Source organism: Epinephelus lanceolatus, chromosome 20 (assembly GCF_041903045.1).
Source record: "Epinephelus lanceolatus isolate andai-2023 chromosome 20, ASM4190304v1, whole genome shotgun sequence".
Taxonomy (NCBI): domain Eukaryota; kingdom Metazoa; phylum Chordata; class Actinopteri; order Perciformes; family Serranidae; genus Epinephelus; species Epinephelus lanceolatus.
In genome coordinates, this window is record NC_135753.1 from 33,929,455 (window position 1) to 33,943,861 (window position 14,407).

At 46.1% G+C, this 14,407-nt stretch overlaps 1 protein-coding gene across 1 annotated transcript in view; it reads left to right on the plus strand.

The window, feature by feature from the left end:
* Positions 1 to 7,813: 7,813 nt before the first annotated feature.
* Positions 7,814 to 14,407, plus strand: part of zeb1b (zinc finger E-box binding homeobox 1b) — a 60,674-nt gene continuing 54,080 nt past the window's right edge. Inside the window, exon 1 of the mRNA XM_033638886.2 lies at positions 7,814 to 8,028. Within this exon, the coding sequence (XP_033494777.2) occupies positions 7,971 to 8,028 (58 nt within the window). The 5' untranslated portion in view covers positions 7,814 to 7,970. The remainder of the gene's footprint in view (positions 8,029 to 14,407) is intronic.

The following is a 14,407-nucleotide window of genomic DNA, read 5'->3' on the forward strand; positions in this document are numbered from 1 at the left end:
GAGGTTGTGTGTGTGTGTGTGTGTGTTAGGATAACTTCACACACACGTCTGGCTAGCCAAAACAAGTATATATCTTGGCCTGCCGTGGAGACAGGCAGCGTTACGTTCACCCACAGGTCAGGAGCTCTCAGCCCCGTGGCCACCCACCCCTGTGGAATCATGGGAGTGGGGGAGTTTGTGTTTGTTTGTGTAACTCTGAGCATCAGAGGGGGCTTCTCCTTCAGCCCCGTTATACATCAGTCCTCCTACAGCTGTTATCTAATCTGGATGTTTGGCTCATAAAGTGAAGAAGGAGAAAGGAAACAGATTTAAAGAGCGTGTTTCTTCCAGTTTGGCCTCAGATTAAAGGTGCATTACACTGATTTTACTAATGAAAATGAGTTTTTTTGTCATCTAAAGTCCCACTCAGCCAGTGAAAACAGTTCTGTAATGTCTTCTGCAGCTCTGGAGGAGAAGTTAACCCTCATGATGTCATTAGGGTTGTCTAAGGTTGGACTTCTAAGGTCACACTGTAACGGTCACAGTGGTCATGCAATAGCAATTTAGTCTTACAGCATTACAAATTTAAAAGACGTGGTTGTTTACCAGGGAGACACTACAGCCTGCAGGGCTTGCTGTGAGGCCCCTGTAACTAAGTTATAATATACTGGTCCATACCCATTGGTAGCTTTGTCACCTTCTACCTATGCCAGTCCTCAATGCCTATGTGCAGTTTCACATAGATTGACCACGTCAGTGAGTAGAAAAACGTGGGACAGACAGAATGACTGACTGACAGAATGACACACTGACAGTTTCCGTGATTATGTACAGCATACCATACCATGACTTAGTCATACCAAAAATTAGAAACACCAACATTGGTCCACAGGGGGAGCCACAGCGATCGGTTGCATTTTAGCCATTTGTAAGCATTTTTCTGTTGTTATAGCGCCACCCAGTTGTCAATTAGAGTTAAATTTCTCCAGTCACCTTGAGGCGTCCTGTTCTACATATCTACCAAGTTTAGTAAAAATCCATATGGCGGTTAGGCCTAGATAAGAAATGAGCTCTCTAGCGCCCCCATTTTGTTTGATGGGGTCAATAATGGAGGGGTCCCCTCAGATTATGTGTGGTCATATGCCTACAAAGTTGCGTGGTGATGGGTGAAACCCTTGAGATGTTATACACCTTTATGTGATGAGCCACGCCCTCCGCAATATTCATTGCCTTATAGAAGCTCAGTTTTAGCAAGTTTTCCAACTTTTGCCAAGAGGGAACTTTAGATATTGGTCCCTAGATTATGTTCACCCAGTTTCATGCAGATCGCTCAAACTTCCTAGGAAGAGATCCATTTGAAGTGTTTTTCAAAAAATTCAAAATGGTGGAAAATCTATATAAGCGGAAGTTATGGGTTCTTGAGGCAAATGTGTTCCTCATGAGGAGAGACATCTCTGTGCAAAGTTTCATGTCTCTACGACATACGGGGCATGAGATATGCCCATTCAATTTCAATTGGTTGCTATAGCGCCCGCCTTTGGCCAATTGATGTAATATTGCTTAATTCACATCCTCCCATGACCCTCTACCACTGTGCCAAATTTCACATGGATTGACCAAGTCAGTGAGGAGAAAAACATGGAACAGACACACACACAGACAGAGGTTTCGTCAAAGATTACATATATCAAGTATATCATGAAGTGTAATGGAGTAGAGGAATGAAGTGGCATGAAATGGAAATACTCAAGTAAAGTACAAGGACTGTACTTTGAAATCTAAGTACTATAAGTGCTGTACTTTGTTACCTTACTGCAGGCTTTCTGTTAAAAAGTTTAGTCTCTAAGTCCAAACCTGATAACATCAATGGAATAATTTTCCAGACATCGGAGAGCTCCCTCCGCAGCCACAAAAGACATTATTGAACAGCTGATTAGTGATCCTCATGACAAGCTAATGGAACTGATTATAATCTGTGGAGCGCCCCTCTGATGGTGGAGGAGAATTACATCTGATGAGTGCTTTGGTCCCGTCTTAGTCACCTTTCCCTCAAACTAAGATGTCTGGGGTGTGGCTGCCTCCAACAAGTGTGTCAGCCACTTCCTGTCTCGAGAAAAAATCCATAGAAGGAGACGGAAATGAGTTGAGAATACTGCGGCTTGGTGGAGGAAAACCAGGACTAGATTGACATCTAGTCCTCAAAACATTGCATTGTTGGGTCTCTGACTCCAACAGCACGCATTCAACTACTGCTGAATAGTTTGGCTGATATTTGTTTCAGGAGTTTCCCCAAGGGGCCGCCTCGACCTCGAGGGAGAGACATGAGAAAAATTCTCAGGCTTGCAATAAGATCTGTTTATCTGCTGCGAGCCGGATTGTTATAAGCAGCAGAAATTATAAATCAGAAACAGGGTTCCCCTTCAAGCTCGGCTCGCTCCTGCAGCAGAGTGGCGCTTCACTCCTGGACTGAAATTGATCTTTTCTCTTCTCCACAGTATCAGTTGCAATGTAGGCTCCACCTGAGCACTTTAAGTGTGTGTGTAGGTGTGTGTGTATGTGTGTGTGTTTGAGCTGGAGAACTGCAGCTGAGCAGTGCCATGGTGGTGATAGTGGGGGTTGCTGGTCTGTGGAAAGAGGAGGAGGAGGAGGACCTCACATTTTGCTGCCGTCTCTTGGGAGAGATTAAGCAGTTTAGTCTTTGCTGTGTCTCTCTCTATCACTGCCACCGCCTCCTGCTTCTCCTCTCTATTTGGAGCAGGGCAGGGTGTACCTTTTCCGTCGTCCTCCTTTTGCACTTTCTGTTCCTGTCTTCTACTCTCGTTTCCTCTGTCCCTCCGCTCGCTCGCTTTCTTTCCATTCATCCTGCCTGCCTCAGACACACTGAGCTCTTTCGCTTTCCCTGCGACTGTTTTTATATTACACCCTACTCCCTTCTTTCTTCCCCGCCGCCCCTCCGACCCCCAGACATCCAGCTGATTCTCTTCGCTGACAGCCCAGATGGCACACAGCTAGTGGGGCTGTGGTTGGACGTCCAGGACAGAGCTGCCCCCCCCACACACGCCTCCTCCCTCAGCTGCACACCAGCCCCTCTGTCCCCACTCACCGATAGGCTGCTTTGGCTCGGCTGTCCCACTGAGCTGATCCCCTGGTCCTGCGTGGAGCACCACGGAGCTCAACCACTACTCACATTAATCTCCTAAACGATCCTGGACCTAAGAGGATCAATACTCATTTTCAGGGAGCAGCATGATCCCTTAATGTAGTGGAGGATGGCTGCTTATCCCTCACTCTCTCCCCCCGCCTTGCCTCGGTTTCAACTCCCCATAGGAAGGCAGCGTTTCATTCTGTTTCATGGCCCACTCTAGTTAAGACGATTTCTACTATTCAGGTAAATATCACCTGCGAGGCCTTCATAATGAAACCTGCCTGTCTTGCATAGCAAACATTTAGATTTAGCAGCAGCTTGGCTGTTTTTATGATTTCAAATCAATGTCTTGCAATGGCCTTCTCTGACCCTGCATTCATCCAGATCATAGAGGGGTCATCAGGAAGCCTGCGTGTATCTACACAACATTTATTGGTGTACGAATCTACTCTGGTGCAAAACACACAGAGGTCTGCCAGAGAAAATAAATCACCCCGCTTTACTCCAGTTGCTCTGAAACACAGCAGAGATGTCTCCGGGCTATTCCGCATTAGTAGTGGTCGTATAATTGTTATTCTTTGTTTTCCACAGACGCTGAAAAATGACTTCATGCTAATAGCGGCGCGATCCAAGGAAAATGGGAAAGATCGGACTTTCCATTGGATAACAAGCATCCTATTTTTCCAGGCTCGGTGTGCAGGGAGCACCGCTACGGCTGCACGGTTAGCCGAGCGTCTCATCATTGATCTTTGCTGATGTAGACTGTTTCTGGGGCCTTTTTCATCAGGGAAGGCAGAGAGGGAGAGAAAGAGAAAGGGAGCGTGTGGGCACCCTCCCCTCGCCATGTCCCTCTCAGGCAGGCTGTCTATTGGTGGAAGAGGCCACCTGGAGCAAGTTTGGAGGTGTTGTTTATGCTAAAGCTATTACTCTCTGTCTGGGCAGCCTGCCCTGAGAGCTGGACTGCTCCACTGCTACTGAATTATTCAGCCCAGAGATCTGCCATCCTATGTATACAAGCTGTCACATGTAGCTGAATGATAAGCTGATTGTCCAGCAATGGAGTTTGTTACGTTGAGTCTTAACACTTGATATGTGGATTTATATCTGGCGTATGATTATGAAATGTCGATGCTGTAATCCAGATACACCCTGCAGATGGACAGAAGTCAAAGTGGTAACGTTCCCAGTGATTACAAAGTGTCATGTCCTCGTTTAACAGTAACACAGGACACCCAACGTGCGGCGAAACTGGGTTACACAGTCTAGCTGCCACAATAGACTGACTGATGACAACATCTCACATACCAGAGGCCCAGGCACCAGAAACCTTATAGTCATCTGCCTCAAGAATAGCCACAGCCCGGCAGCAACTGCTGCTCCTCTGACCTATAATTGCATGTCATGGGATCTCAAGCATCATTTCATCCTGTGCTGAGTTTATAAACTTCATCTTTCCTGTCACTATAAGTTTCCAGGAGAATTCACCTCAAACATGTGATCCCTGATTTTTTTCTTCCTTTCTATTTACACAGAGCCTAGTGTGGTAAGTGGTGTGTGTGTGTGTGTGTGTGTGGAGGATTGTCTGCATCCACTGCAGTGAGCGTGGCTCAGGAGAACAGCAGGGTTTTTCTTTAGGTGGAGGATCGAATCAGTGATGACAGTCTCATGACCTCTTCCTCTCTAACACACACACACACACACACCCTCTGTCTGCTGCGTTTCTGTCCTACTGTGCTACACACACACACAAACACACAAACACATGACGTAAACAGCAGGTCTGTAGGTCAAAGTTGGGTAGCAAAATGACATACTTGAAGGTGCTCGTGACGTTATAATGTGCACTAATTATGTCACAGAATAATTCATCTTCGACCAATTACTCATGTGTGTGTGTGTGTGTAATAGAAAGAAAGTAATACATTTCCAAATGCAGATATTCTGCCCTCTCAAAAATGATATTTTGTGGGACAAAACAAACTAACAAATTAAATACAATAGGTAGTTTTTTTAATGTTATGAATAGGGGAGCGCGGGGCAAAACCTAACGTGGTTACACAGGGTCGTTGTTTTCGTGTTTGTGGCCAGTTGACTGCAATAGCCTGCAAAATCCCACAGAGATTTGACGTAACAAAGACTGTTTTTTGGACGATTTACGTAAATTTCTTTGTTATATTTGTTTTTTGATTACTCAGCTGTCTGCGTAAGTCAACCATGTGTCATTTTGATAACCGTCTTGTTGGCTAAAACATAGCACCATTTTGAACTATGTAACCAACTCCCTGCAAGTGTTAGCTAGGCTTGATAAAAATTTCCACCCAGCGGGGTTAGCTATAACGCTGTGTTACAACTTAAGCCTAGTTCACATTACACTATTTTCACCCTGATTTTGCGTCACGGAGACTATCGTAATATTTTGAGTGCTCATACCTGGCGACGTGTGTTTCTGTCAGCGGGAGTCTCGCCAACTGTGTTACAACCTGTGTGTGCCATAAGATTTCTCCACCGAGCCCTCGCCGACAGAGCCCCAGATAACGTTGTGACGTCACCAAACTTGGAAACGACACATCGTAAAGGCATGGATATTCTTCCCAGTGTTGAATCAGATCTGTCTCCAGGGCCTGGGTCCAAACACAACGCGCTCCCCGTGATCCTGTGGACGCCGCCATTGTTGTTGTTGCTTGCCGGCTTGTCAGTGTTGCCAGGTCTTGGGAGAGAAACAAGCAACCAGGGCTATGGAAACAAGCCCAAAAGAAGCAACTATCATGTGTTTAAATAACTTATTAGATGGATATATATAGAGAAAGGTGACGTGTAGAGAGCAAGCCCAATAAGCAACTCCACTTGCGGCTTGTCCTCCTCACATTTCTTCCGTCCTCCTGTGTGCTGACGTGGGACGTATCCCGCCTCTCGTTGGCTGATGCTCTTTGTCAGTCGTGTCAGTTTTCTAGCATGCCAGATATCCAGTCCCAGTCACAGACGAGGGGGCAACTTGCTCCTAGGCTTGTTCACACATGAGGACTCATCATGGCAGACTACCTGCCGACTCACCTCCGACCCAAGGTGGCTCTCAAGATCCTCTGCGACGTCAAAATTGTGGTGAAAATCATGTAATGTGAACTAGCTGCATTTTCTCTATTTTTGCACTTCAAACTTGTGTTCAGTTTGAGCTAATGTTCTTATTTAAATGACATATACTCCATATTTTAATTTGTCAGGTATATTATTGACACACAGTTTCACAGTCTTGTCAATATTCATACATTCAGTACTCATATTTTGACATGTGGATCCAGGTTACCCAGTTCATGTACATCTATCAGTCCAGAGAGGATGGCAGAAAAAATACCTGTACACCAATTCAACTTCCGTGCACGAAAACAAGAGTGCTCAAAGTGCAAAAAACATAATAATATAAAGATTACAGATTACTTACCAGGTGTGATGAATTGGTCATCTGGTGCCACTGATTGGATGAGAAAACTCTGAGGAGCAGACGCCTGACTCCTAAATCACAATGACCTGTATAATGATTACTGTATTAATCACAACATCTTCAAATGCCAATGTAGAGCAGAGCATATACAAATGTATAAACAACACAACGATATACAAAAAATAAGTAAAAAAAATAATAGTAAAATAAAAATAATTCAAAAAATAAAATAAAAAATAATTAAAAAAAAAAAGAATTAAAAACAAACAAACAAATAAATACAAAATAAAAAAGCCAACATAATAACATTTTCTGACCAAGATATTGATGTAATTATTCCAAAAACACTGATTTTCTCACCCATGTAGACATCGTTTCACAGCAGCCTTAAGACACCTATCGGTCCACCCATTGAATATCTATGATAGACTAACAGATGGATAGATACCTGTCCTTCCCCTGATGCAGACAGAGACCTGTAGTGTATAGAAATAATTGTATGATATTAGCAAGTGTTAGAACTAACCCCACCCATGGTTGTAACATCGACAGCTGTTCATTTGTAGCAGAGATGTGCATGTTGTTGTTCATCTCAAATAGTTTTAATAACATTTAACCAAAAGTAAAATGTGTTAGGCTGTTGGGAAATGAGCCGACTGAGCTACGAATACAGGTTTTAAAAATGCTATAACCAGGAAATGGTTGAGTGAAGAGTCTCCAACAGCCTCTGATTGGTCAGAAGACAAAAAAAAAATGTGAACAATATTGGGAAAAATGGGAATCTTATTTGACTTGGAAGTGATCTGTTTTGTTTGGTGAGTTTTGTTTTTTCCCCCTTGGTGTTGGGACATGTGGGGTGGATGGTGGCTCATGGATGACTGGAAGATTTCTGGATATCCAGGGGTCAAAGTTGGGGATCATGGGGACATTTGCGGTCTTAAGAGATGATCATGGACATGGAGGACCTGTTGTCAGTGGCTCTACAGTGTAGCTTTGCTTCTTCTTATTTTCTGGGTATTTCACCTTTGCCTGTGATGTCACTGCCCGTTTAAAAATCTGATAAAAAAAATAAGTTTAAAAAAACTAGTGTCACCTGGGCTGCTGCCTTCACATTCTGCTATAAAGACACAGAAAACAAACGTGTGTTATCTCCTGCTTTCAAGTCATGACACATGAGTGCGCGGCAGGGCAGGTACAGCGCATGTAGTCATCTCCCTCACTTCCAGTAGTCCCTCTGAACGGTGCTGGCAGCGTGGGTCGGGGAGGTGCGGGAAGGTGATGTCGTAAAGCTAAAGTGTCGTAAACCAGGTGCGGAGAAGGGGAGGTGAAGGGGAGGGAGGAGGAGGAGGGGGGAGAGGGGGTGAGAGAGGAGGTGACTCTCCGGCAGCATTTAGACACAACGAAAGGATCATGGCGGATGGCCCCAGGTGTAAGCGCAGAAAGCAGGCGAACCCGAGGAGGAACAACGGTGAGTTAAACTACTCCTTACGCGGAGCTTTCCTGTCAAGGGGACCGTCCAGAGCCTGTTCTGTCTCCCGGTAATTTCACCGGAAACTTTGGCAGCACACAAGTCCGGTTTTTAGCACCAGAAAGTGCTGAGAAGTAGCAAGTGAGCGCTGTATTCCAGCCCTATGTGGTGTACCGTTATACCTGGGTCGCGTCTCTCCCTCCGCCTAGCGGTCCGCTGCACCGGAGACCGTTACACGCACCTCTATGAGTGGACCCGCTTTTGTCTGCACTTTATTCTTCTTTACTCATTTTAAACACACTTCCACCTTCTTTACACACTTTGCATTCATTGATTTTGCCTCGTTCTGTCGAGTTTGTGAGCCTAACACCAAACTCGGACCTGTTTCAGAGGGGAGCAGGCTACCTGATTGTTATTGCGGACCTCGACACGCTGCTTGTCTTTAACAAACTGGGTTAAAAAACATCAAATATAGGTGTGTGTTTTCACCTTAACTAAAGCGGGTGTGCTTTATGTGTGTGAAAGAGGATGAAGTGAACAGTTTGGTGTGTGTTTCTGTCTTTTGCTCACTCATGGCAGGTAGCGATAGGGACACTGTTGCTGCACTAAGGACTCACAAACCCGCATTTTGCCTGTTTAATCCCACCTGCCGTGTACTTGTAATTATCTTTACACCACCGTCGACACATTAACAGTGTTTTAAAGGCAGAAAAAAGACGAAATGTTGTGTTGGAGCATGTTTTTTAATTTTTCGCGCAGGTCTCTTTTCCCCCATTCACCAACTTATTACTTTTAGTCTCGCGCTGCTCGCACACTTCACGTTAAATGAATAAATACATGTTCAAATGTTTAAGTGAGGACAGGAACACGGTTTGGGCAACAGAGGTTCCGGAGAACGAGGGATATCTCACGCGCTGTTTGTGTGAGCTGGGCGAGCGCTGCCCATATAAGGACAGCGGATCCTCAGCAGTCGCGCGCTGGGAATCCTGATTCTTGTAGGACCGTGGTCGCGAGCGAAGCTTAAACACACTCCTGCTGTGTCTTCCTGCTTAATTCTGTTTTTAATTCAACACATATTTTTTTTGTTTTAACAATAATACACAGAGGTAGCCTATTATTAATGTGCGTTTCCGTTTGCGTTTTATCGCGGCGTTCGGTTAAATATTGTTTAAATGGTTGTAAAGTAGCCAATGGGATTGTTTTTAAGGAAACGATGTCGCTACATTTATTTCCTGTTTGTGTTACAAACATAAATGTTGAGTTTGGTTATAACACGGTGAATTTAAGCGACTTTTTTTTTACTTGTCGCCGCCTGTTTTCCCGTTTCAACGCATTTATCGTTAGCTGTCGTGAATGAAAGCGACGTTTTTCACTGTTTATAATTCTCTTAATTGTCTTCGTCAACATGTGTTCCGCCAGGGTGACGTTATTTTGTCAAAACAACCCCAGCAGATACCTACGGGATGGATGGATGGACACGCTTAGTAACAGGCGCTACTTTCTTATGTCTGTGCTGCTATAAACAGTGGTCCGTGGGAGGAGACGCGACCAAACGGTGTTTTCTTGCTGTCGTGTGAATTATCAGTGGATCCCTGATGACTGATGCGTGTTTTTCTCCCCTGTCATCTCGTCTCTTTACGGGGTGTGTTCGGCTATGCAGGAGCGTGTGTGCAGTTCATTACGTGCAAGGTGTGGACACACCTTAGATAACGGTCCCTGCTGTCAAGGTGTGGATGTGTGTCAGGCTAGTGGGAGGAAGGGGAGATGTCTACCTGTCATGTGCTGCTGCTTTCTTTTTAACTTAACAGGGTTTTATTAAATGATGCTATTTAAAGTCACATCTTAAAGCAAACAGATGTGCTCCTTGTTACTTTGCCTCATTTGCATTTGCTTTTAAGTCCTCGCTTCCCACCTCCTGGTGATCTGTCATGCAAATCAACATCTCTGCATTTTGATTCCTCTGTGACACTGCTGTTGCATGTTTTGTTACACTTCGGTCTCCTGAAACCAGCTCCAGCCTTATAACTACTTTTTTATAGTGAGAAAAGTTTCAACAGCCACAGCTCGGGCCTTTTATAATTAAACATGCCCTCAAGTTGTGCCCAGCTTGTTATGGTCAGCGGCTGTGCCAGGTCCCTGGCGAGCAGGGGGGAGCTGAGATCAAGGTGAGCTCCATTCCCCGCTGTAAACAGAGAGGTGTTAACAGCCTGCAGGACGACAGGTGTTTGCAATCGGCGGGATACTACAGCTTCCTTTGTCGCTTCTCCCTGCTCAGCTCCCCTAAGGAATAGCAGCCATTCCCTGCAACAGTAATTTAACACAGCAATTTGGGAATAGAGGAATGTGCCCGGTGTTAACATTCTTTGCAAAAATAAACAGGGCTGTGCTGGGACAGCTTTGTGCCCGCGCTCAGGAGCCAGGGCCTGTTTTCGGAGACACTTCTAAATGAGCGTGCACACAGGTAGCTAGGGTTTCTATTTATTTGACAATATTACACGGGTCATTTCTCTCATCCCTTAATCTTCCAGCCCTCCGTCTCTCTGCCTCTCATTCCGAGGCATGCTCTCACACACACTTGCACCTTGATGAATCATCCATCAAATAAGGAAAATGAGGTTGTGGGCTTGGCGCTTGGCAGCAGCAGCTCATGTAATGTTGAAGAGCATGTTTATTGGCCTGGTAAAACTATACTTAAACTAAACTTAGTGCCCTGGACTCTCTCACTGTGTCGAGAAACTATTGAATACAACCACATGCTGTAAGTTTGTGGGAGAACAATAAAAAACAAGGGTGTATAGCTGCAGCTACAGTTTGTTAGGCGAAACAAGTGGTGTTTTGGGCTGAGGGCTTCGGAGGAGTTGGGGATTGGCTCTGTGGCTCCACATGCCACTTCAGTGTTTTAAAGGACATCTGTTTACATTTAAAAGGTCCACCCCTGTTGTGTGAAGAGTTGAGCAGAGGAGGAAATTTTTCATTTATCTCACTGCTTTTCACCAACTTCCTCAGCAGCTTCATTTAAAAGTGCCAAGTAAGAAGAAAATCCCCACCCCCGCTCCTCCCTCCTCCCTCCGTCCTCGCCTCCGCTCTCTCCCCTCTCACTCCTCCTTCCAGAGCTCGTCCTTTATGTCGCGGGGGTTAAGACACAGTAGCCAGGGGTGCTGTTGATTGCCCCCTGACCTAGGCACCCATGCGTGCCTAGAGTATGACTTCACTTTCCCCCCCTGTGCCATTGTGAGGCTTCCAGCATGTCCAATTGTGTTTGTGTTAAAGTCTGTTCAATGAAAGGGGAAGAGAGGAGGTGGAGGTGGAGGAGGAGGAGGAGGAGGAGGGGGAGCTTTTTCTCCGCTCCCTCCTTCTCTCCGTCCGTTCCTCCCTGACCCCTTAAACTGTGGGCTCCATGTTCCCTGTGGAGCCGAGAGGGGGGATGGAGAGAGTTGGTGAGAAGCGACCGAGGTGACTAAAGAATTTTACAACAGGTGACAAGTGAGGGGACTGGTGCTGGCAGATGAAAAGCATGACACACATGGAAGCTATCTCCCAGAGCTGTGTGGTTTTTAGGGTCAAGACTATGTTTTGCACAAGCATCAGCAAAAATAACTCAAAGCATATTTTAGACCTCACGCAGGTAAAAATCCCAACTTTTTACTTGTTAGTTTCTTAACTGAATAAAAGTGTCTTCATCCCTAAGCATGTCCATCAGGGTGGGAAAAGGCCTGTCCTCATCTGACCATTCGGGGGAATTAAAATTATGTGATGTACGACCACACTCCCACCTCTGTTAAGGCAGCTTAATGATTAGCTGCTCCCATGGAGGCTGAGAGCATTAGCCTTTAAAAAGGTGCTCTCCCTTCGTAAAGCAGGAGTTTTAAACCCAGAGTCAGTTTCAGTAACCCCCTTAACTGCGCTTGGATGTGCTTTATTGGGGTTTGTGTGGCTGAATGCTTAAATGAACCATTGTGTGTTCGGGCTTTAGTGAGAAAGCCTGAGGAGAAAGAGCCTAGTTACCTTTGCAGTTTGCCTGCTCTACCTCATACACTTTCAGTGGCAGAAGAAAAGGCCCATTCAGCGGGCCCGGCATGGGGAGGGAGAGCCCTTTTCACACTCAGCTTGTGGGAAACTTCTCCTCCATACTGTGCATGCCATTTGCATATGACCCATTCTTTTCCCAAAGGTCCCCGTGAGGGAGGAATCCGCGGAACGTTTGCAGAATTCATCAAATCCCTCTCTCACGCAGCCCTCGGGCCCTCAAGAGCCTGCTTTGCAGTGCTCTGTTTGACATTTTTGTCTTGGAAATGTAGCTTACGCTTGCGTCACGCTCGCTCGCTTTAACGCTAACGCCGACGCATCCCCGTGGCATTTATGTCCCGTGTATTTTAAAGTGGCAATGTGCTACCCGGTGTGCTATTTTTAATGTCAGGGTGAAGGCTTAATTTGGCACAGCAGGCAGGAGTTTCCCCAGATCCCCAGCATGGGCCATGAGGGGTCCATCTGCATGACAGGACAATGTGATGGGGCCGCACGCCTTGGAGGCTCCCTAACTGACGCTGACGCAGCCATCCGCAGATCGCCAACACTCTCCCTGAATAGGACAAAAATATTGAGCATGGGGGTGATACAGGGGCGAGGCGGTGGGAGCTTGTAGCGACGTGCCAGCTCAGTGAACTGAACAAAAACACAACCGTTGCTCCGGATCAAAACGCGGCCCCCCAGAATAGCAGCCTGAATATCATTTAGCTACTGTAGTAACCAGGACTGCTGCCTTGATGTGACACAACATGTGGAGCGGCAGCCATAGTGACTTGCATGTTGCTACTGAGTGAGTTGTCTGCAACAGCCTCGACCTTAAACACTGATAGTGACACAGAGAGTGGTGTAGGCAAGGTATTTGTTGCAGTGCAATGTAGGGAGGAGAGCTCAGCTAAGTGTATCATGTAAACCAACTGAGCAGAAAAGCCTCCTCTGCCCTCCTCTCCTCTCCTGACTCCAGAGCAGTGAGTCATGGGCAGACAGGTGTGTTCGCAGGACGACTTCAACCTCACAAACTCTGCTCTTTTCTTCATTTCTTTCACATTAACTGTCCCTCGTTCCCTGTTGGTCTCTCCCTCCCTCTCAGCCCCTCCTCACAAGTGTGGGCGTGAGAGATAATATTCTCGGGTAGTGTGTATACTTGAGGGAGAGATTGCCTCTAAATTGCCATCCTGGTGGAGGTAAATATTGTGTATGGTGTGCCTGGCGCTGCTTGCTGATGTGTGTTTTTAATCATGTATTTGGTGGCGGCTCTTCAGGTCCACAGTGAGTCCCTTTGGGTCTGTGTGCAAACCCCTCCTTGTCCCCCCTCCATCATCACCACCACCTCCTTCTTTCCCTTCCCGCCCATCCATCCCCTCCCCTCCCTTGTGGTCCTCAGTGGAGCGGTTAATGAAAAAGACTGGACTGACACAATAGGCAGAAGGCGGGCCCGGTAAGGGGCTCTTACGCCAGCTTGTGTTTATGGCAGAAACTCATCAGGGCAAACCTCTGTTGTAGCTTCTCTTCAGACCACCTGACTGTCAGTTTGTGTCTTTTGTCATTGTCTTTTTGACACACACGTTGGATATCTAGTCCCTTTTAAATGCGCTTGACCTAACGATGGTCCCACAGTGTCTCTGTCTACAGGGATGAAATTAGATGACATCAGATGAGGAGTAATCCGCTGCCATGTATTGTGCTTTGAACACAGCCTAGTGGCTGGCTTTTTGCCAGCCTGTTATGATGACCATATTGATTTTCCTCTCCGTAGCACACAGAACTGATAATGGCCCTCCTGAGGGGGTACACATTCATATTCACATACTGATTCCAGTTGCACAGCCTGACTGTGATGTGACTGACAAATCAAGTGCCCCTCTGTCCCCCCAGTTCTGTGCATTCAGCTAGCTAGGCTAGGCTAGCCCCCGTGACAGCTCCGGCCAAAAAAAAAAAAAAACCTTAGTCACCCTGTTTGTTAGTCAGAGAGAAGGCCGGCTGCTATGTTGAATGTCAACATGGATAAACATCCACACAGGATTAATGAGAGGAGAATGGTCAGCCTGAAAACAGAGGGGAGGGCAGAATGGAGGGAGGCATGGAGCATCCGCATCGCCCCATTTAACTCATGAGTGTTTTGTTGGGCTCCCCATGACCCCGCTAGTGTGACCTAACCCAAGGAGGCAGCCAAGCCGAGACACACTCGCCGACTGTTGTAAGAGAAGAGTTACAGTGTGTGTTTGTGAATGGAAAATATAAAACTGCAACCTGGACTAGTTTCACAAAGTGTCATCAGAGAGAATTAAAGACAAATAAAAGTTTTTTTAAATTCTATACTTAGGTCAAAATAGACATTGACTGTATGTCCTAAGTG